A 23,653-nucleotide genomic window follows, 5' to 3' on the forward strand; every position below is an offset into this window, starting at 1 on the left:
CAATTGAACATTTTTTCTGCAACTGTCTATGGGTAGTCGCAATTTCCATTGCTATTTGTATTATAATTTACTTATCCTAATAGAAAACAATTTAAAGATTTCTGTTATTATTCAATATTTTGTTATTGGTTTGTTAACGTTGCATTTATTCATGAATTATTTATATATCTTTTCTTTTTACATTTCAGAGGTGATTACCAATGCAGTTGAGATTCCATTACAGTGATTCCCATTACAGTGGTTCCCATTACAGGTGGTGATTCCAATTACAGTGTTGACTGCATTGCTTGCAGTGGTTATTCCTATAACAGTGATTCCAATTACAGGGATTCTCGTTACAGGTGGTGATACCCATTACAGTGGTGATTCCTATTACAGTGATTCCCATTACAGTGATTCCCTTTACAGTGTTGACTGCATTGCAGTGGTGATTCCTATTACAGTGATTCCCATTAATGATTACAGTGATTCCCGTTACAGTGTTGACTGCATTGCAGTGGTGATTCCTATGACAGTGATTCCCGTTACAGTGATGACTGCATTGTAGTGGTGAATCATATTACAGTGATTAATTTCATTACTATGATTCCCATTACAGTGTTGATTCCCATCACAGTGATTCCCATCACAGTGATTCCCATTACAGTGTTGACTGCATTGCAGTGGTGATTCCTATTACAGTGATTCCCATTAATGATTACAGTGATTCCCGTTACAGTGTTGACTGCATTGCAGTGGTGATTCCTATGACAGTGATTCCCGTTACAGTGATGACTGCATTGTAGTGGTGAATCATATTACAGTGATTAATTTCATTACTATGATTCCCATTACAGTGTTGATTCCCATCACAGTGATTCCCATCACAGTGATTCCCATTACAGTGTTGTTTCCCATTACAGTGGTTCCCATTACAGTGTTGACTGCATTGTAGTGGTGATTCCTATTACAGTGATTAATTCCATTGCAGTGAATCCCATTACATTGTTGATTCCCATTACAGTGTGGTTTCCCATTACAGTGGTTCCCATTACAGTGTTGTTAGTACAGTGATTCCCATTACAGTGGTGATTCCAGGAACTTTTAGATTTACATTCTTCAAAGAAAAGAAGTCAATTCCCATGAAGGTAAGTACAAACTTTGATATCATTTTTATATTCTGTCACAATGTTACAGATTTCCCAGGAACTTTAAATCAATAAATATATATATGTAGATATTGGTACTAAGTCAGAGGAAAAATGTCTAAAGATAAAAATTAAAATAAAAACAAGTCATATCTGCAGGTTTTTACCATTTGATGAGGATGGAAAGTTTGATAATTATGTGTCATCTAACTCATATTTGTTTTAAAAGATGAATTTATGATGTAGCTGTAGCACAAAATTTGATGTATTATTAGCTTGCAAATCAATAGTTCAATTGATTAAAATTCATATTAATGCAACCTTAAAAATAATTTAAACCTAACCAAAAAGAGGGGTTAAAACAGTGGCAGGGAGGGGGAGTGTTGTGAGAGGGTCACCCCCACTTTTTTTGAACGAACAATGCATTTGAATGTGAACATATGGTTGACCCCCCCTTTTATCCTGGGTTGGGAACCCCCTTTTTAAAATGGCTGACTCTCTACAGGTGAAGATAGGAATTTTAAACATGTGTGTGAAGTGATAAAAGGGAGCATCAAGGAAGAACCACTTAGTTGACCTATTGGACACACTCATTATTTTTATACAGGTATATAACTATGGTTTTATACATTTCATAATCTATATGACATGAAATTAAACAGACCTATACAAATTATAAACAGAAAGTTCTTTTATTATTTCAATGTTTAAAAAAAAATTCCAGTTTGAAAGTTATTCTTAATATTAATAATATATAATAAATAATGTCAGTCAGACATGTACCACTTACAATTATCCCATGCACCAGACCTGCTTATAATATCTGACAAATGGACAGAATTTGGAGCTTTTTCAATGATATAAACATTTCAGAAGTCATCTGGGGCTTAAATGAATCATTTTTTTTTTGGTTGTATTCTGTACCATATCATAAACTAACAATTTCAATAGTTTAATTATTGAAATTTGTAATGATTTTTTTTTCTTTTTTCTGAAATTTTTACCCTCGAGTCTCCATAACTACAAGTATTATATTCACTTGAATTTCAATCAAGTCTTGAAAGTTCATTTATTTGAAGATCCATGACAATATCAAATAAATAATGTCAGTCAGACATGTACCACTTACAATTATCCCATGCACCAGACCTGCTTATAATATCTGACAAATGGACAGAAGTGACACAGATCCATGACATAAACTGGAGGTCAGGTGAACCCTTTCTTGTCATGTAGACGTTGCAAGGAACCCATAGACCAAATATATTTATCCTTTGACTCATAATGAGTTAGTTATTCACATCCAAAGCAGCAGCTGACCCATGAAAATGAGTCTAAAGACACCCCCCCCCCCCCTTTTTGTGATTCAAGGTTTGAAGCATCCAGGATTCCAGTTCTTCTACCTTGTAAACTATTAAGCGTTATACAAATTTTTTTTTGCCTGGGCCTTTCTATCCATTTACCTAAGTCAAATGCCTAAAACTGAAATTACATGAGCCCTTTTTTTAAGTTAATATGCAATTATATATGTCTCTGGTAAAACTTAGTCTCATCATAATTTAAACAATTTGTAAAATGCATTCTACTTACCAGATATTACATGTGGTCATTTCTTCTGTCAAAATACTAATGACTAAGTCAGGTCCTTAGTTCAGGTGTCAAAATTACAGGTGAACTTAATTAACAACTGTTCACTACTTTCCATTTTATAACAGGAAATATAATATACTGAGTGCCAATGAAAACGCAACACTTTTGTTTTTCAAAAAAATCTTATAATTTTTATTTTATTTATATTAGAACTTTGTATAGTTGGTTGAAAATGACTTTTAAGACAATTGTCGACAACTTTACGGTTGAGTGATTTTTGGAACAAATGCGTAGTAAGGGTAATTTTGAACGGACATAAACCGAGTTCACCGCTTTTCAACATACGCACCATTTTCACGATTTTGTCATTTAAAGCTTGGCTAATGTCATGAATTTTCCCGCCCTTTTTGTTAAGAAACTGCAATAAACAGCTGAGTAAAAATTCATGCTTTTCGCCAGATTTTGGTCCGATCAAGCAAATTTTGCATCAGATTTGACATGGTTTAGACGATGAAAACAACCACCATTATCATAAAGTCAGCTTGAGTTTGCTTTGCGAGACAAGTGGAATAACATTCCTCCGGATCACATTAAACGTCCGGGATGATCAATTCCACGGCGCTGTCTAGATTGCGCTGCACCACGGAGTTGTTACATTTTTTGTTAGAACTGTGAGTTGATGATTCGACATTGGATTTTTCGTTTATCTATTTCGCTCGAAAGATGACAATGAAACATTTTTGTTTGATATCGATCTATTGTTAAAATTGTAAATTTTCAAGAACAATTTATTTGGAAAGATTATCATTTCTAATATAAATTTTATTTTTGAAAAACCAAGTGTTGCGTTTTCATTGGCACTCAGTATAGTATATCACCAGGTAATTTTGACACCTTAGATATAGGTAAAAAGTAGATAATCTTTTTGTATTTTTTTTACCCATGACTGTGCAAGAACCTAATAATTTTTTGCAAGGTGATTAAAACCCCTTTATCATCATTTATTGTCAGTCAAACTGATTATTCAAAATATTATTTTTTTTAAATTTGATAACTTTTTTTTTATCATGGCATTAAAATAACATGGTCATATCTTGAAACCCAGAACTATCTTTTGTTTTCCGATTGAAGTAAGGCTGGGGTTAATATTTTGATTCAATAAAGATACATACTTAATTATAGTGAAAAATGAAAGGTGATATATAATTTTGATAAACTAATGAACTAAAATATTTCAAGGCTATAGGCTGATTTTTCAAAGACATAGAACAGAAAAAGGAAAAACATCATCAAAACTGTTTATTTTATAATTTTATGGGTACATTAGCTGCTAAAGTCTTCTTTCAATGTTTTAAAGAAATTGGAAAAATTTTCAAACAATATACAATGCAAATGAAATAAATTTTTAAACTTTTTGTCATGATCCTTAATCCAATATAAACTTATGATGATGCAGAATAAGGCCATTATTTCATTTCAGTACAAAATATGGTTTAAAGAGGAATAACTCTTGCTTTTTAAATTATAAAGAAAATGTTTCAAACATTTAATTATCATGATTATAGTGTTAAATTCATCTACACATATCTTACAACTTCTGTTTAATTTGAACAGTTCTACTTTAAACACATCTTAATAATGCAGGAATATGTGCAACTGCATGGACATTAATAAAAGCAACCTTAAATATGAATCAATATAAAACAAAGAAAAAAACTTTTAAACCAGTTTTTATTATATCATATTTACTTCTATATGTACAGTAGGCCCAGTCTCAGTATACTCTTATAATATATTCTTTCAAAAATTCTGCAGTAAAGCCTATAATCAAAAGAAAGAAAAAATAATTTCAAATAGATAGCATATAAAACATTTGTTGACAAACAATAAGACTGAAAATAATGTTGGCATGATTATTCTATATCATTTCAGTGGCAGATCCAGCAGTGTTTCAGGGGGTTGGAACCCCCCTTTTTTTTGGACGATCAATGCATTTGAATGGGGACATATAGTTGGAACTCCCTTTTTTAAAATGGCTGGATCTGCCCCTGCAATTGTACTTGTTTATGCTGTTGCTATAATTTCCAAGGCAACAAGGTTTCAAGGAGTATGCTAATTTAATGGCCTCTTGACCATCCTTCTGTCCTTATTATTTCATTCTGCACTCTATTTCCAGTTTATTCTTTAAAAAAATATATGAAACTCATACACTGATAAAAACCAAAACTCCCACAGAGAGTTTGAATTTGGCCAGCTAGTAAACGACCAATCTAGAGTTATTCCCCTTTATAACTTTGAAAACTACAATTAATTTTTCTTTCCTCACTAACTTAATTTTTCAGTCCATTACCACATGAAGTTGCCTAACTTATGCCTTCATACTTTATACTTACGACTATCAACATAATATCAATGATTAGTAAAGAAGGCGAGACATTTCAGTGTGTGCACTCTTGTACCTAAAGACATATTTTAAATTCTCCATGAGTTTTTACCTGTTTTAATCGCTTCTTCATACAAGTAAAATAAGAATGCTGCTATAGTGCTCCATACACCAGGAAAAGACCACTTTAGTCTTGGTGTAGGTAACGGCAGGACAGAAGCAGCAGAAAAGGCAGTAGGATATCAATTTGCCAGATGTCAATGTGTAAGTTTCATCCAGAGAATCATACAGCTAATGTCCACTTTAATAGAACAAAGTCTGCTTTACAAATATCATTTCTATTTATTTTATTTTCTTGTGACCAGGTAAAGTAACTATTTATTTGGTCCAGTTGTTTCAGAGAAGAAGATTTTTGTACAAGTGAAGGAAAGACCAGATGCCAAGTGATGAGATAATCTATAAATATATTTTACTCCACCAGACTGAATTCTTTTACTAAGTCTGTTAAATACATTGCAGTATTAATTGTTCAAATGACAGTCTGTTGTATCATTGGCATGAATGGGATTTATATTTTTTCCAGAGTAGTCCACCATGAATTCCACCCCAACAACAACAACAGCTTGAAAATCCACAACAGAAGCCTGAAATCCAACAGCATTCTAAACAACAGCGTCTTGAACAACAACAACAGTGTCTTGAACCACAATAACTATAACAGCGTCTTGAACCACAACAACTATAACAGCGTCTTGAACCACAACAACTACAACAGCGTCTTGAATGTCTTGAAGCACAACAACTACAGCAGTGTCTTGAACCACAACAACTACAACAGCGTCTTGAACCACAACAACTACAACAGCAATCTGAACAACATCAATAAAAGACAGCAAGGCTAAGACTGTATGAAGAAGCGATTAAAACAGAGGTAAAAACTCATGGAGAATTAATATCTCTTTAGGTACAAGAGTGCACACACTGAAATGTCTCGCCTTCTTTACTAATCATTAAGTCTCCCAAACAAAGTTTGGAGACTTATTGTTTTTGGTCAGTTCTTATTATGGCACCCTCAACGGAGTTGGGGTGACATATTGTTATTCTACGTTTCTTTTTTTTTATGGCACCCTCAACGGAGTTGGGGTGACATATTGTTATTGTTCGTTTCTTTTTTTTCTTATTATTTTTATTATTTTTATTCTTCCACACTTTTTGTCCAAGACAGTTCTCGGAATTGGATGGACCAATCTTGATGGAACTATGCTATAATGTTGTCCACCATGTGAAGTTGTGCACCTGACTTTGGAATGTGCAAGATGGCCGCGGTTACCATGGAAACTAAAAAAATGTAAAAGAAAATCAAAATTCTAACTCTTTCGTTATAATAGCCAACCTAATGAAACTTTGTGAAAATGTTGGTGGTGGGGCCCCAAGGTACCAACAATACTTAGAAATTCCGAAATGGCTGTCATTGCCATGGAAACAGGAGAAATGTTTAACATAGAACATTCCAGAACATCAATGTTAAATTTATTCTAGAGACATTTTATGTTAAATTATGGTATATAATTATGGTGAGAACAAATTGCAGCAGCAGGTTGACTTTGGAATTGTTAAAATGGCCGCCGTTACCATGGAAACAGCAAAAATACGAAAAACTTCAAAATGCTTCAAATTTATTGAAACTTATAACAAATGTTGCTTAGCTAATGTAGACTTGACTTTTGAGTTTGGAATTTCCAAAATGGCCGCCGTTACCATGGAAATTTCAAAAATTTCAAAATGCTCCAAAATTGATGAAACTTTACGACAATGTGAATAGACATCTGTAAATGCGGTCTTTGACATTTGAACTTTCAAAATGGCTGCCGCTCACCTGGCAATAGGGGAAGGGTGCCATCCGCTATTGCTTGCAATCGCAAATCTAGTCTTATTTTTCTTTTTCTTCTTCCACACATTTTGTCCGTCGTGTTTCTCGGAATCCAATGGACCAATGTTGATGGAACTTTACTATAAGGAGGACCCCCATGTAAAGTTGTGCACCTTGGTATGGAATGGTAAAAGATGGCCGCCGTTTCCATGGAAACAGCATAAATGCGAAAAAAATCAAAGTGTTCCAAACTGGAAGAAACTCCACAGGAATGTTGACTGGCATGTGCTGATTTCCAGTTTGACTTTGGAATTTTCAAAATGGCTGCCGTTACCATGGAAACAGCTTAAATATCAAAAATTCTAACTCTTTCGTTATAAGATCCAACTGGATGAAACTTTATGAAAATGTTCTCCAGTATGCCAAGATGTCAAGACAATATTTGGATAGTTCAAAATGGCCGCCGTTGTCATGGAAACTGGGGCCAAGTTTTGCATTGACCCTATGGAAAAATGCATAAAATCAGCATTTTCTCAGAGAGTATTGCACCAAAGTAAATGAAACTGTATTGATATATAACATGACATGTGGCAATGAGATGTTCGCTTTTAGAATTTTGGAATTATCTACTGTAACCATGGTTGCAGCACAAATGTTCAAAATTTCCAAAAAAAATAAAGTGCTGCAAACTGGATGAAACTTAACAGGAATAGTGACTGACATGTGCGGAGTTGCATTTTGAAGTTGGAATTTTCAAAATAAACGCCGTAACCATGGAAACATCAAAAATATCAAAAATTTCAAAATGCTTCAAACTTAATGAAATTTTGCAAAAATGTTACTAGACATCTGTAAATGCATTCTTCGACTTTGGAATTTTCAAAATGGCTGCCGCTCACCTGGCAATGAGGGGAAGGGTGCCATCCGTTATTGCTAGCAATTACAAATCTAGTTTTTATTATTTTTATTCTTCCACACATTTTGTCCATGCTATTTCTCAGAATTGGTCAGACCAATGTTGATGGAACTATACCATAATATGAACCGCCATGTTAAGTTGTGCAAGAGACATTGGAATGGTAAAAAATGGCCGCCGTTACCATGGAAACTGAACAAATGTGAAAAAATCCAGTTTTTTGTTTTGGTAAACTATTCGGATACTATTTAACTCAGAATCATTATATTTTGATACAATGTAGGTGCCGGCCAAATACTAGTTTTGGATGATTTTGGCACTCATTGGAACTACTATGTTGCCATGGAAACTACTCTAAAAAATTCAAAAATCTCAAAATGTTCCAAACTTAATGAAACTTCACAGTAACGATGAGCAACATTAAAAGATGTGGAATTTGGCGTTGGAATTTCCAAAATCGCTGTTGTTACCATGGAAACAATGCAAAAAGGTCAAAACTTTGAATTTTCACAGAACATTCTAGAACATCAATGTTTAATTTATTCTAGAGACATTAAATGGCATATGATTGTATATGATTATGGAGGGAAAAAATTGCAGCGGGGGTTTGACTTTGGAATGTTCAAAATGGCCGCCATTACCATGGAAACAGCAAAAATACGAAAAACTTCAAAATGCTTCAAATTTATTGAAACTTATAACAAATGTTGCTTAGCTAATGTAGACTTGACTTTTGAGTTTGGAATTTCTAAAATGGCCGCCGTTACCATGGCTTCCGCTCACCTGGCAATAGGGGAAGGGTGCCATCCGCTATTGCTTGCAATGGCAAATCTAGTTATTTTTATTATTCTTCCGCTTCTTCCTCTTCTTCCGCCACTTTAAAAATGAACTTGTCCGCAGCGGTTCTCCTAAACGGCTTGTCAGATTTACTTAGGATTTTACAATATGTTAGACTAGCATGTCTAGGTGAGCCATCAATGTTTCGTTTGTGCATTGGGGTCTATTAAGGGGTATTTTGGGGGGTAGAAAGGAGGGAGGGGTTTACTATAGAACCCTATGGGATTTTATTTTTTAAAATTTTCAAATGAATATAACTTGAAAACTGTAAGTGATAGATACATGCAGTCTTCAGAAATGATTATAGGACAATAAAACAAATCACATGAAATATAGGAGGAGTCCCTGGGGGGTCATCCCCACCCCCTTCAATTTGAGAATATGCTTTTATCTTGTAAACGGTCCAGATTCCCACCCCTAAACCATATATATTCTTGAATGGGACGATAAAACAAATCAAATGAAATTAAAAGGAAGTCCCCGGGGGTCATCCCCACCCGTTCAATTTGAGAATGTGCTATTATCTTGTAAACAGTCCAGATCCCCACCCCTAAACCATATATATTCTTGTAGGGGACAATAAAACAAATGAAATGAAATAAAAGTGATGTCCCTAGGGGCTCACCCCACCCCCTCTTGTTTGAAAACTTGTAAACGGTCAACATCCCCACCCCTAAACCATATCTATTCTTGTATGGGACAATAAAACTAATCAAATGAAATTAAATGGAAGTTCCTGGGGGTCACCCCCACCCTGTTCAATTTAAGAATGTACTATTATCTTGTAAACGGTCCAGATCCCCACCCCTAAACCATATATATTCTTGTAGGGGACAATAAAACAAATGAAATGAAATAAAAGGGAAGTCCCAAGGGAGTCACCCCACCCCCTCTTGTTTGAAAACTTGTAAACGGTCAACATCCCCACCCCTAAACCATATATAATCTTGTAGGGGACAATAAAACAAATGAAATGAAATAAAAGAAAAGTCCCGAGGTGGTCACCCCACCCCGTCTTGTTTGTAAACTTGTAAACGGTCAACATCCCCACCACTAAACCATATATATTCTTGTAAGGGACAATAAAACAAATAAAATGAAATAAAAGGGAAGTCCCTAGGGGGTTACCCCACCCCCTCTTGTTTGAAAATTTGTAAAGGGTCAACATCCCCACCCCTAAACCATATATATTCTTGTATGGGACAATAAGGCTAATCAAATGAAATTAAAGGGAAGTTCCTGGGGGTCGCCCCCACCCTGTTCAATTTGAGAATGTGCTATTATCTTGTAAACAGTCCAGATCCCCACCCCTAAACCATATATATTCTTGTAAGGGACAATAAAACAAATGAAATGATATAGAAGGGAAGTCCCAAGGGGGTCACCCCACCCCCTCTTGTTTGAAAACTTGTAAACGATCAATGTCCCCACCCCTAAACCATATATATTCTTGTATGGGACAAAAAATCAAATCAAATGAACATGGGACCATATGAATGGCGAGTTATGGGAGCTTTGTTTGGGAGACTTCGTAACAGCATCCTGTTACAATTACTTCTTGTTGATATTATGTTGATAGTCGTAAGTATAAAGCTTTATTACAACTGTCACATAAACTTAACATTAACCAAGATAGCTCAACAATGACCACTGAACCATGAAAATGAGGTAAGGTCAGATGAACCATGCCAGGCAGACATGTACTGCTAACAAAGCTTCCATACAACAAATATAGTTGACCTATTACTTATAGTTTAAGATAAATAGACCAAAACACAAAAACTTAACACAGTGAAATGAACCGTGCAATTGAGGTCATGTTCAAATAAAACCTGCAGGACTGACATATCATAATATATTTCCATACAACAAATATTGTAGACCTATTGCATAAAGTATGAGAAAAACAGACCAAAACACAAAAACTTAACTTTAACCACTGAACCATGAAAATGAGGTCAAGGTCAGATGACACCTGCCAGTTGGACATGTACACCTTCCAGTCCTTCCATACACCAAATATACTAGCCCTATTACTTATAGTATCTGAGATATGGACTTGACCACCAAAACTTAACCTTGTTCACTGATCCATGAAATGAGGTCGAGGTCAAGTGAAAACTGTCCGATGGGCATGAGGACCTTGCAAGGTACGCACATACCAAATAAAGTTATCCTATTACTTATAATTAGAGAGAATTCAACATTACAAAAATTTTGAACTTTTTTTTCAAGTGGTCACTGAACCATGAAAATGAGGTCAAGGACATTGGACATGTGACTGACGGAAACTTCGTAACATGAGGCATCTATATACAAAGTATGAAGCATCCAGGTCTTTCACCTTGTAAAATATAAACCCTTTAAGAAGTTAGCTAACGCCGCCGCCGCTGCCGGATCACTATCCCTATGTCGAGCTTTCTGCAACAAAAGTTGCAGGCTCGACAATAAAACCATTAATTCATATCCCCTTTGCTTACTATGTTAATTAAACTCTTCAATTTCAAGTGTTATTGTCTTCTTTGTTGTAAGTTTAATTAAAGTGGCAGTCATTTCGTGTCGAAAATTATACATTATCCTGACTTGTGCTGAAAAATTGAACATACTTTAATTGCATATTACAGCCTACTGGTTACCAGAAGTTAGATACTACAAAACAGGTTTCTCTGATCTGAACAACAGGGCAAATGCCCTCCTAGTATAATTGTTTATCCTTTTTATGGCCCCACAACGAAGTTGTTGGTGCCATATAGTTTTACCCTTGTCGGTGATACTGAAATTCTGTAATTTTACATTCTGCAACAAACCATTATACAGAGTTTATTTCTAAACACTTTCAGATATTGTGATGATTTTTGGCATGTGAGTTAACCAAGATGTGTTATAGATCAACTTTAAGTTTCGTTCTGCTCCACTAAATTTTGCCGAAATTACGGGCTTTGGATTTTTGATAAATTATTGAAAATCACAGTTATAAGGATTTTTTCTCTATTCCCCTCCAGATTTTGAGCTGATTTTTGATATGTGAGGCTACCATCATGTTTGTGTCCACATGTGTTTATATTGAAATTGCAAATTTTTCAACTTTTTGGGACGGGGCCATTCGTGTCGCTTTGACACATCTAGTTTTATCTGCTGTTAGTTCTGAATTATCCTTCCCTTTGGGGCATCTTTAATTGACAACAGTATGATTGTATTGTATTGTACTAACAAAAAACTGAAAAGAATACTATAAACATGTAGTTGGTACATGTCCTTCATATTTGTTTTTCCAAGATTTTTTTGTTATTAGGCTGTTAGTTTTCTCATTTGAATTGTTTCATATCTTCATGTCAGCAGGGCCTTTTATAGCTGCCTTCACAGTTTTTCATTGTTGCATATAATTAGGAGATAACTGTATTGTATTTTAAGCTCCGACGGCATCAATTGGGGATTTGATGGTCCCAAATTAAGTTTACTGGCGACGCGTTAGCGGAGACAGTAAACGGGTATTTGCGACCATCAAATCCCAAATTGATGCCGTCGGAGCTTAAAATACAATATTGTTATCTCCATTCTAATGAAACTGACAGAAAACAAAGTTAAAACATGTATTTAAAATCTGTTATATGCCGTCTGCGCTTGCGCGTACGTCCCATAGCATCAATTGTCAATTGATGCCATGTAAGAAAGTGACGTTATCCAATCAAAATGAACGTTACAAACGTTGTTGCATTAGAATTACTAACATCTACTTCCTTTTAACTTTGGTAGATAGTCATTGTCTTTATTGGCAATGATACAACATCTCAATATTTCTATATTAAGGTAGCACTAGTAGTCTAACAGTGATTTTTTTAAGATATTTTTTTTATCACATAATTTTGAAGTAAATATTATTCTGCACAGTTTGTAAAAATCCCAAAGCCATTATCATATCATAACAGGCAGGCGCGTAGCTGCCTATACGCCAACACGCAGTTGCGTGCACATCAATTCGGCATGCAAAAAAAAAAAATTGCAAATAAAAATTTATAAATTAAAAAATTTAAGGATACACATACGAGTATTCAAATGATGTAATGTCATTAAATAACGGCATTTGGTTTCAAAATTACAGTTTTATTGCAGATGACAAAAACGGACTTGAATCTATTACAAGATTGTAATTTGTTATACTCTTGTAGTTTCGGAGAACATTTTACAGAGTACGGTTTATCTGTTTGAAATGAGATGTACTAATCGGCCATTAGATTTATCAGAACCCTTCGATATCGTTAAATATGCCGATGCGAAGTGACTACCAAAGCCAATCACCCTGCAAACACGCAAAAACAGTCTTGGATTATCTCATTGTATTCTGCGTCCATAGACCACATGATAATTTACGAGTAATATCTTTAATTAATATTCTTTAATATAATTGTTAAAAGTAGTATAACAGTATAAAACGTAGCATAACACCATAAAAAGTCTTTTTCTCGGTATATATCAGTTTGGTTTAGGGAAATAATGTTTTTTCTTGTATTTCTCGTGAAATCGTGGTAACGGAAAATGGTTAATTTTCGGGTTTTGGCTATAGGACGGTTAATTGAGAAGCTGCATGTACATAGGTACATAATAATTTAAGGACCTGGAGTTGCGTCTGATATCAGTCAGAAAAATCACTGCTTTGCGCACATCTCGTGTTGTAGGAAATACAACAAACGAACAAATCGCAGCATTGTTTGAGACATACGAAACTGACTTGTCTTGTAATTTTGACAGATTCAATCGGGAGGTAGCTCGATGGCGAACACGCTGGATTACATCTCGCGGGTGCTACCGCAGAGAGATCGTTCAATGTACTACGTCTGTTGAAAACATATGTACGATTAAATAACAACGAACAACGACGGTTTAGCATCTCTAGCATTGCTGCATATTCATCGGGATTCTTGTGTGAATATTGACAAAGTATAAAGAAGTTCGTTTCTGCTAAGACACAAAGGGCAGATTTTTGACAATTTGTAGAAAATTCAATAACACAAAAAAGTGTTGTTTATGTATTCAATTAACCATGATTTATTCTATTTAAATGTTCTATTCAGAAGATTTTTGAATACTTTTGCATTCATGAATTATGTATAAGTCCTATGTACATGTAGCTTCTCAATTTACCGTCCTATGACCCAAACCCGAAAAAAAAAAACATTTTCTGCATAAAAGGGTCCCAAAATTTTTCGCCTCGCTTCGCTCGCCAGTATATGCTTGCACATCGTTTCATTCTAGCTACGCCCCTGACAGGGAGTAAATTGGTAATGAACTTTAATAAATAAAAGCACATGGTAATTCATCTAAATATATAGACATTTAGGAGGGGCCAATATGTCAATCATCTGTTGATGCCAGTTTCCAACTGTTAATCACTGACCACAAGATAAATAGTGTGGTCTTATCTCATTGTATCATGTGTATTGCAACAAAAGTAATTTATATAACTTTGAAGAGAAAAAGGGAGAGTTATTAGAAAGGAGAAAATCAAAAGGGAAAAAATCTATCCAAAATGAACAACAAAAGCTTACAAAACCTTTAAACAGACTTATTAAGAAGGGATATAGTTACGATACTGTTGTCAGGTAATTAAAGATTGCATATTTTGGTTTTAATATTGATTCACTTATAGGGTCTTTGCATCGGAACTAAACACATTTATTTAAAAAACAGTTGTTGGCATGACACGGGCTGTATGTTCTTCTCATATATTGATGAAAGTATGATACTAAACCCCTAACCGAGGGATTGTGCCTGATATTCATAGGATGAAGACATAATCTTTCAATCATTTTAATTGAGGTCTGGAGCTGGCATGTCAGTTAACTAGTTTAGTTTAGTTTAAACATATTTTATTGTTCAAAATGACAAAAGGATCAGACACAAGTTAATTAACTGCTAGTAGTCTGTTGTTATTTTTGTATTATTGTCATTTTATTTATTTTCTTTTGTTACATCTTCTGACATCGGACTCGGACTTCTTGAACTGAATTTTAATGTGCGTATTGTTATGCGTTTACTTTTCTACTTTGGCTAGAGGTATAGGGGGAGGGTTGAGATCTCATAAACATGTTTAACCCCGCCACAATTTTGCGCCTGTCCCAAGTCAGGAGCCTCTGGCCTTTGTTAGTCTTGTATGATTTTTAATTTTAGTTTCTTGTGTATAATTCGGAGTTTAGTATGACGTCCATTATCACAGTACTAGTATACATATTTTTTAAGGGGCCAGCTAAAGGACGCCTACGGGTGTGGGAGTTTCTCGCTACATTGAAGACCCATTGGTGGCCTTCGACTGTTGTCTGCTCTATGGTCGGGTTGTTGTCGCTTTGACACATTCCCCATTTCCTTTCTCAATTTTAAACTATATATACATGTATAAGGATAAAAGAGTGAAAGTATCTTTGAAAGCCTCTGACAAACTTTAAACTTTTAAGGTACTACAAACAAGAAGAACATGTCTCTGAATCTGTCTACTGTTAGGAGTTTTAGGCACTTTTACCAATTTTAAGTTTATGTGAAATTTTTCAATTTCATAAAACTCAAAAACATGTGGGACAGTCTATTTTCAGGAAGAGATGGTCTTTTTGATTTTTTTTGGAACATGTCTCAGTGGCGGATCCAGGGGGGGGGGGGGTTCCGGGGGTGCGCACCCCCCCTTTATTTTTGCCGATCAATGCATTTGTATCGGGACATATGTTTTGCACCCCCCCTGCACCCCCCTTTGCCCTGGGTTAGCACCCCCCCTTTCGAAAATTCCTGCATCCGCCCCTGTGTCTTTTATTACATAATTATAATGTTCTAGCTAATTTCATAGTATATTTCTTTTTTTTCTTCTTCTTCTTATGGTATCCAGTTATCCATCAGAATTTTGATGATTATAACTAACTGCTGCACATGCGTAGGATAATAATTAATAAATATTTACAAATTAAAGTGCCAAAAAATAAACAAATACTAACATGACATATGTGGTTAAAACTATTTACATAACTTCTAGGTTTACTGTTCTATATTGTAGAGAACAGTGGGTGTCAACTGTTCTCAAAAATATTTAGAGTGGGAGAAAGTACTACCTTTGGAGGTAGAACATTCCATTGTGTAAAAGTATACGGAAAAAATGTATATTTGTAACAAATGTAAGTAGGTGGTCCAAGGACACAGTTATCTTACTTTGGTTTTCGTTGATAGTCCCTAGTGTAAACAGTGTATAACTTGCATGTTTTATTTGATACATTTTCACAATTTATTTCTTGATATTAAATGCATGAAATATTAATATTAAAAATAATAGGGGAATGTAATTACATGTTAAAAAAAATTGGGTGCTGAATCTTAATGTTAAGTAGTGATTTGGTCCAGTTCAAAAAGGTCAAATTTTATCACGTCTGAAGCTGTCTAACTGAATTTTACACCCCCTTAACACAGAATTGTCAATATTTTGAGTTAGAGCTGGTAGAAGTTTCTATAATTTTGATATTATTTGTCTCACTGGTAGTACACTACACTACACTGTAAAGATCTTTTTGAGAAAGAGCAGGTGCGATTTTTTTAATTTGAATTTATTGTCTAAAAGAAATGCACTACGAAATAACTGTGTTCTCGGGCCAGGTGTCTGTAAGTTTGTGGATGAAATTGTCAGGTTCTATTGTCTGTTGGTATGAGTAATGTTGATGGTACAGCGACAATATGGTGAACAATTTTATAAAACATTATAAGTCTAGTTTTAAGTCTGCGTTGTTGTAAGGTAGGCCAATTTAATGTATTGAGCATGTCTGTAACGCTACTGGTGTTGTGATAACGATTACAGGCATATCCAGCAGCCCAACGTTGAACCATCTCAAGTTTATTGCATTGTTCAGCAGTATGAGGATTCCAAACTGAACAAGCATATTCTAGTTTAGGTTGGACAAGGTCTAGATATGCCTGAAACTTAATGTCTGTAATGGATGTTTTCAGATTTCTTTTTAGAAAGCCTAGGCTTTTATTAGCACTGCCAATGATGTTGTTTGTATGCTGTGTCCATTTTAAGTCTGATTGCAGTGTTACTCCAAGATATTTTGCGGAGGAGACAGATTCTAGAGTGTGGCCGTGAAGGATGTAGTCGTGTGTGATGGTATTTTTCTTGTTTGAGGCAGTGAGAGCTGTACATTTGTCTGGATGGAAAGCCATCAGCCAGTCTTCTTCCCACTTTGCAGCAGCATCAAGATCTTCCTGAAGGCTATCACAATCTTCTTTAGATTTGATGCTTTTGTATATGATGCTGTTGTCTGCGAACAGTCTGAGTTTACTGGATTTCAAATATTCTGGTAGGTCGTTAATATATACCAGGAATAGAACTGGACCCAGAACTGTTCCCTGTGAGACACCAGAAGTAACTGGAGCAATGTCTGATGACTCTCCATCCAGGACAACTGTTTGTGTGTGGTTTGATAAAAATGCAGAGATCCAATTAAGTGTTACATTTTGAATACCGTAGAAATGTAGTTTATATAAGAGTCTTTGATGTGGGACTTTGTCAAAGGCTTTGGCAAAGTCCATAATTACAAGGTCTGTTTGGGTGTTATTGTCTGAATTTGAAGCTAGTTCTTGTATGAAATATAGAAGTTGAGTTTCACATGATCTAGAGTGTCTGAAGCCATGCTGAAGGTCGTATAAGTTTTTTCTATGCCAGGTGTGGTAATTGTGAGTGATGGTATGACTGGATAGGGACTTGGCCCTTTATCAGGCATATTATTTGCTGTTTCGGTTGTAAAGACTGATTGAAACTGCTCATTTAAAATGTTGGCTTTTTGTTTTGTATCAGTTGTTAATTGGCCCTCTTTTTTTAGGGTAGCAACTCCACTATTGTCAGTTCTGATTGATTTAATATAAGAAAAGAGTTTCTTTGGTTTTGATTGGTTGCTGTTACTTAGGTCCGGATCATTTATTGGAAGGTCAAGGATCATTTTTTCTATGTATGTACAATAGGCACGTCTCTGTTCTTGTTGGACTTGTTGTTTTAGTTTTTAAAATAAAAATGAAAATCATTCTTGATAGTGATAATAGTGAAGTTAAATATTGATTGTATGCAGCTGGTCATTCCAGTTATTCTCTTATCTTAGACTGTCTGGATAGAGGCGAACTTTGTCTATATTTAATTACTACATCACAGGTGTTGGTTAAATCTGTGACGTCAAACTCCCGCCAAATGCCAAGTTAGTGTTGGTCAGTGCACATATAATTCAAAATTTACAGTATTAGAGCATCAAAGACACAAAGTGTGTGGTTATATTGATAAAATAATGGTGTCAGAACTTTTGTATTAATGATGCATTTATAGGGGTTCTAAGGGGGAAAATCAGTTTTTAGGTCATTTCTCAGAACAATTTTTCATGATTATTGTTGGCAAAAAAAGAAAATAGAAACTTCATGGGTACCCCTTTTGGTTTGACTTTGATATATGTGATTAAAGGGAGTATTTTCTACAATATCGTGTCCCAGTTTTTGGACATTTTGTTTCTAAATGAATTTATAGGTGTCCAAATATGAAAGGTAAAATGAGGTTTGGCACGTCCAGCAGTTAAATCAATATATCTTCTTACTGGAGGCATATATAAAAAATCTGAGACACAGTTTTGTAAATAGGATATGGTTGATTAAAGTGATGAAAACAAATTTTTACTACCATTTGACCTGAATTTGCCATTTTCATCCAAGTTGGAAGACCACTTTTTTGGCAATTAAGGAGCTATAATTTGAGATTAATCATACCAAAAATAAATTTATCTACAGATTAAGAAGAATTAATATTTCAGCTTTATAATGATTTAAAGATTTTAAAAATCCATTGAGCAGTTTTGGAGAAATTCATCTCTAAAGACTGTTGGTTGGAGTCAGAAAATTTTGACTGTAGTGCTACCTTAAACTCTTTTTTTCTTTCTTCATATACCGGTAAGTAATTTTGTAGGATGTCAACAATTTTTGTATTATTGTTAACCCTCCTTTGACAAACAATTGAAAATAAGTTGGATCTCTTATTTACATTTATTGAACAATTTCTTCTTTTGATAAAAATTCTCTACACTTCTTAAGAAATTTGAGACTCTGTGACCACTTCTCTGATGGAAATTGTTGATGTATATCTGATATAAATGTTTCTAACTTCTGGTATCTCTCAGCTACACTGAACTGACATACATGTTGAATTTTGTGTAAACAGACTGGACAGTAAAACAATGGTTGGTTCATTGCATCGTCCATTGACAAACTTTCGTTCATGTGACACAGAAAGAACTCACAATGTTCAAGTCCAAACAGATGTCCTATTTCATGGCTAGAAACCTGAAAAATTTCAAAATGAGAGCATCATGAAAAGTTTTAAGAATACTCCGATTTTAAAGAATAGTTTCTTTCAAACAAAAGTGTCTTACCTAAGCATTCATTTCTTGTGTGTTTTTTTTCTCCAGAAAGTGTGATTTCTATGTAATTCATCAATTTTCCAACAACTTGGGAATTAAGTATTGTTAAGCATGCAGACTTCAACAAGAGACACATGTGTAATGTGTATAATGATCTTATACCCTTATTTCCCTTTGTTATCACAAAAATTTGTCCGAATTATTTTTTTTAACAAAACAATGAGACTTGCATTCAGTATGTATGTGCCTGTCCCAAGTCAGGAGCCTGTAGTTCAGTGGTTATGGTTTGTTGCTTTGTTTTTTAATCATTTTTTGTACATAAATTAGGCCCTTAGTTTTCTCATTTGAATTGTTTAATATATGTCATTTCTGGGCTTTATAGATGACTATGCGGTATGGGCTTTGCTTTTTGTTGAAGGCCGTACAGTGACTTATAGTTGTTTATTTCTGTGTCATTTCAATGGGTTCTTGTGGAGAGTTGTCTCATTGGTAATCATAACACATCTTCTTTTTTATGTTGATTTAGAATTTCAGAATATTTTATTTTTTATTTTAATGTAAAGTTTTTTTGGTTCCACTGGATGCATTTAATCTCCTGCGATATATGCACTATTTTTGTGTAAAAAACTGTATTAATATGTACATGTATTATGAAAACTTACCTTCAATAATTTCCACAATATTTCAGAGGTGATATCAGTTATATCTTTAGGATTTTTAGGGTCAAATGTTGATGGTGGACACCTTCCAAAACTAAATACACCTGACTTATGTTTACAGGAAGCTTCTCCTAAAGCAAAGTTATACTTCTCTTCAGGATATAAATCGGTCCATGTCATACCCATAATGCAATAGCCATCAGAGGGGTTGACATTTTGTAGAGGAGCAAAGAAATCTGTCACTAAATACTGAAGCTGTTCTGTTACTTTATTGCACCTTTCTTTAATATTCCAATCCGTGTTTTCTAAGTTGATTTTATCCAACCATTGCACATCCATTCCCATGTAATAAATCTTTAAAAATTCCTCAATGAATTGAAATAATGTGTATGAACTTGACTGCAAATTTATTCTGAAATTCTTGACGAAATCTGGGAAGTCGTTTATCTGCACTAAATATATAACTCTTTTTGGTGATACAAATAAATGTTTTAAAAATTCTAAATCCAAACTGGATCTCCACTGAACATATGTTTGATGGCAAAATAGTTTCTTTTTCTTTGGTAATGGTTTGAATATTAGTGAATCACTGTCTATTGTTTTACAGTTCTTGTCTGTATCAATATTAGAGTTATCTCCACTTCCATCAGCTTGATCTAAGTATATTTGACTGAGGTTAAAGAAATGCCTTTCATCAGCGGGTTTCCCATTTAATTTGCCGATTAGGAAAATTGATTCTGAACTCTGTGTGGAAAACCAACTACCCATTGCATTTCATCTGTCTGACGTTTCTGAAATTTAATTTTAAAATTATTTCAAGATAATTCAGATATTAGTAACATTTCACTAATTCAAAGTGCATACATATCCTGATTAAATTCCTAGATGACAAAAAAAAGCGTTTCGTTGAAGGTCATTAACATTACAACATCAATAATTTTCATAATACAATACAAACAATGAGATAAAAAAAATCTTGAAAAGTTTGCTATGTATTCTTGACCAGATTAAGATCATAAAAATTTGCATTTGTGTTCAACCCATCAGATAATGAAAATGAAATTTACGAAAATTATGGCCAAATGAACAACAAAACTTCAGACATTACTTTATCTTTTGGTATCTTTTTTTTTTTTATAAAAATCGCTCATAGTTTCTTGGTAATAATTTTTTGATTTTAGTTGTCCAATGAGTGTATGTATAGTACACAGTCATAGTACCAAATAAGTTGGATCAATAACACATATTTAACTAGTCAAAAGTAAATAAAAGTTAAGCACGTCTATGACTCATCCTGTGTCAACAGCAAATAGGAAAGTATTATGGTTTCCTCAAGGCAGCTTACACCTGGGTTTGATACCTTGTGACCATAGGCATGTAAAATGTATATCTTATTCCTTCCTACCTGTATCCAAAAAATAAACAAGGAAGCTTCATAGGTATTAACTTGAATGCAGTTGATACCAGGGGAAGGTGCCTCAAGGATAAAAGAAAAGTCTCAGAACATTTGAATTATGATAATGTATCTAAACAAACATTTATATTGTTTTTTAATTTGGCTAGTGTTTGTGATATTCAGATGAATATCTATAATACTAAAATTACGAGGTCCAATTTGTCAGCCGTCATCACGTAAAAACGATGAATCAAAGAATTCAACTTTATATACAACTAATATAGTACAAAGGTGTAGATTAAAAATTACACCACTCCAGGCCCTTTTGTTTTCCACATAATTAATATTGCCAATAATTAGGAAGTTCCGGGTCGAGTACGATACCGATACCAATAGTATAATCACCTGTTACCTATTACCTTATCTGTACGTTCCGCATCTGACAGGCGCACCACCAAACGGTGTATTCAGGATTGATATGCTATATACACGGGTCATAATCACAGGGTTGACACTACTAAATTGTCAAATTGTTACCTATTGTAGTATTTTAATCCGTAAGACTTTCTAAGATAACAATACGAATACTAAAAATCTGGACTAAAAATAAGTTTCAATTTGTTAGCGGGCTTGACGTAAAACAGCGAATCAAAGAATTCAACTTTATTTATAACTAATATAGGACAATGCTGTTGATTAAAAAATACTCCATTCCAGGACCTTTTGTTTTCCAAATAATTAATATTACCAATAATTGATAAGTTCCATGCAGTTCGACGGGTTCAAACAGAAAGATTTGAAAGCAGAGAAAATTGTGTATCTTATAATTGGCATGACTTTATCAGATGACAGTACTAATACTAAGATAAGGCTTGCGCATAGTTATATACTTTAATTCAGTCACGGACCCGCGATATCACGGGTGTGTTCTAGTATGTATGAAAAGAATGAATGCAATTGTAATTTAGAAATGCATGCACAGTTAATCTTTAACACTTTGATTACTGTCTTTCTATATTTAATAAATAATTGCCCCAATTTTAGCTTTACTTAGATGATAAATTTTGTATGTAAGTTTCTAATAAAATAATAATGTAATTGTGATTTATATGAGGTTGCAACTCACTGAGACAACTGTCCTTACAGCATTTTCGCTATTCTACATATGAGGGTTTGGATGGGGTTAAATGATTAAAGAATAATGCCCTTAAAAAAATAAAGATTAGAGAATAACAGGCAAAAATAATGAAGATTAGAGAAATGTGTGGTCTAATTTTTTGAAGATTAGAGAAAAAAAAGGGTGAAAATTAAATTTTTACAGAATAACAGACCACCTATCCAGACCCTTACATACATGTAACTTCATTCATGTAGAATGTGAGTTCCTAAATATTTAATATTTGGCTTTGGTGATATTTTCATGATAAAAATATATATAGAAAAAAGCTTTGTATTAAAAACACAAATGGGGGTCAGCAAATATGTTTTGGGGCAAACTGTTGCTGGTGCAAGTGTAGGTAGTTAGCCTGTTTTAGCATAAAATTTAGACTGTAATTTGTAAGTGAGTTTATGAGAATAGACATGATAGACCTTATCACTTTTTGGAACTCTGCATCACTTGACTCGATTATCTACGCCTCTTGAACTGTTCACATTTTACAACAATCACTTTCCCATAATTTGTTGTGTCAAAAAATTTGTATTATGATGTCAAAATTTTATGTCTAGTAATGTCGGACAAATAGTGATAAGGTGTATTATGAGTAGGCTCTGACATCAAAATTTTACAGGAACCTTTGTCATGTCCAGTTATACTTCAGTCCCACTTGGCCATGATCGCACTAAGATCTGAAAAAAGGGTGATGGTTTTAGAATATAAAAAATATATTGTCATGGCGCAATCAGGTTGTATTATAGAAGCATGGTGAGAGCGCAGTAAGGTTGAGGTAAGATCGCAAATGCTGCTGTACCATATTAAACATAGCATGATCCTAGTCGGGAGACTGGATTGGCTGGTCAGACATATATCTACTTGATCATGATTCCTAACTTTCAGATCTCCCTCTGCCTCTTCCTCTACCCTTACATTTTTTAGTATTTATATGGAACACAATGTTGACGTTTTTGTTGGGATTGTAGTTAGATTGCGGTATGGTCAAATCATCAAGGAATTAAAGCTATGTTTCTGCTGAATCAAAATTATGTGTGAGAAATGAAGCTAGGCAAGTCACCTGCTTAGTGTAATGACGATTTTAATCAATTATTATCATTTAGAAGCTTTAAATTTTACCCAGATCTTCTTTACAGGCCACTTGGCAACATGTAAACTTCCGTATAGTGAATATAAAATTCAAATTCTTGAGCAAAACGAAACGTATGATAAACTCATATTGATACCAGTTCATCAAATATTTGAGCTATCATGTTAATTAATAAAGACAATAAGAATATGTCTACATCATTTTA

The 23,653-nt window shown here is 34.2% G+C and overlaps 2 protein-coding genes across 4 annotated transcripts in view; one reads left to right on the forward strand and one right to left on the reverse strand.

Moving 5' to 3' along the window:
* The first annotated feature begins 1,040 nt into the window (after positions 1-1,040).
* LOC143082305 (uncharacterized) overlaps positions 1,041-23,653 on the forward strand; it is an 85,419-nt gene continuing 62,806 nt past the window's right edge. The window contains exon 1 of one of the 2 annotated variants that reach the window (XM_076257932.1): positions 1,041-1,127. The gene's annotated coding sequence lies outside the window, so the exon portion shown is untranslated. Of the gene's footprint in view, positions 1,128-5,777; positions 6,032-23,653 lie in introns of those variants that run through there. The other variant, XM_076257929.1, reaches the window with a different exon arrangement.
* Positions 18,747-23,537, reverse strand: LOC143082306 (archaemetzincin-2-like). 2 transcript variants are annotated; one of them, XM_076257936.1, is made up of 3 exons: positions 23,478-23,537; positions 19,795-20,582; positions 18,747-19,055 (listed from the first exon to the last, which is right to left on the reverse strand). In XM_076257936.1, the coding sequence occupies exons 2-3, from the start codon at positions 20,557-20,559 to the stop codon at positions 18,759-18,761; spliced, it is 1,062 nt and encodes a 353-aa protein (XP_076114051.1). In that variant the 5' UTR covers positions 20,560-20,582; positions 23,478-23,537; the 3' UTR covers positions 18,747-18,758. The 2 variants fall into 2 exon arrangements, with proteins under 2 accessions (XP_076114051.1, XP_076114052.1); XM_076257937.1 differs by having other exon boundaries at positions 23,419-23,520.

This window comes from Mytilus galloprovincialis, chromosome 7, assembly GCF_965363235.1.
Source record: "Mytilus galloprovincialis chromosome 7, xbMytGall1.hap1.1, whole genome shotgun sequence".
Classification (NCBI taxonomy): domain Eukaryota; kingdom Metazoa; phylum Mollusca; class Bivalvia; order Mytilida; family Mytilidae; genus Mytilus; species Mytilus galloprovincialis.

What these genes read in the sequence shown, in the direction of transcription:
- LOC143082306 (XM_076257936.1), bottom strand. Translation starts at nt 20,559, where the DNA reads ATGGGTAGTTGGTTTTCCACACAGAGTTCAGAATCAATTTTCCTAATC. An exon ending in TATTGTGGAAATTATTGAAG is followed by an intron (nt 19,056 to 19,794) that starts GTAAGTTTTCAT and finishes GAAATTTTTCAG; the next exon opens with GTTTCTAGCCATGAAATAGG.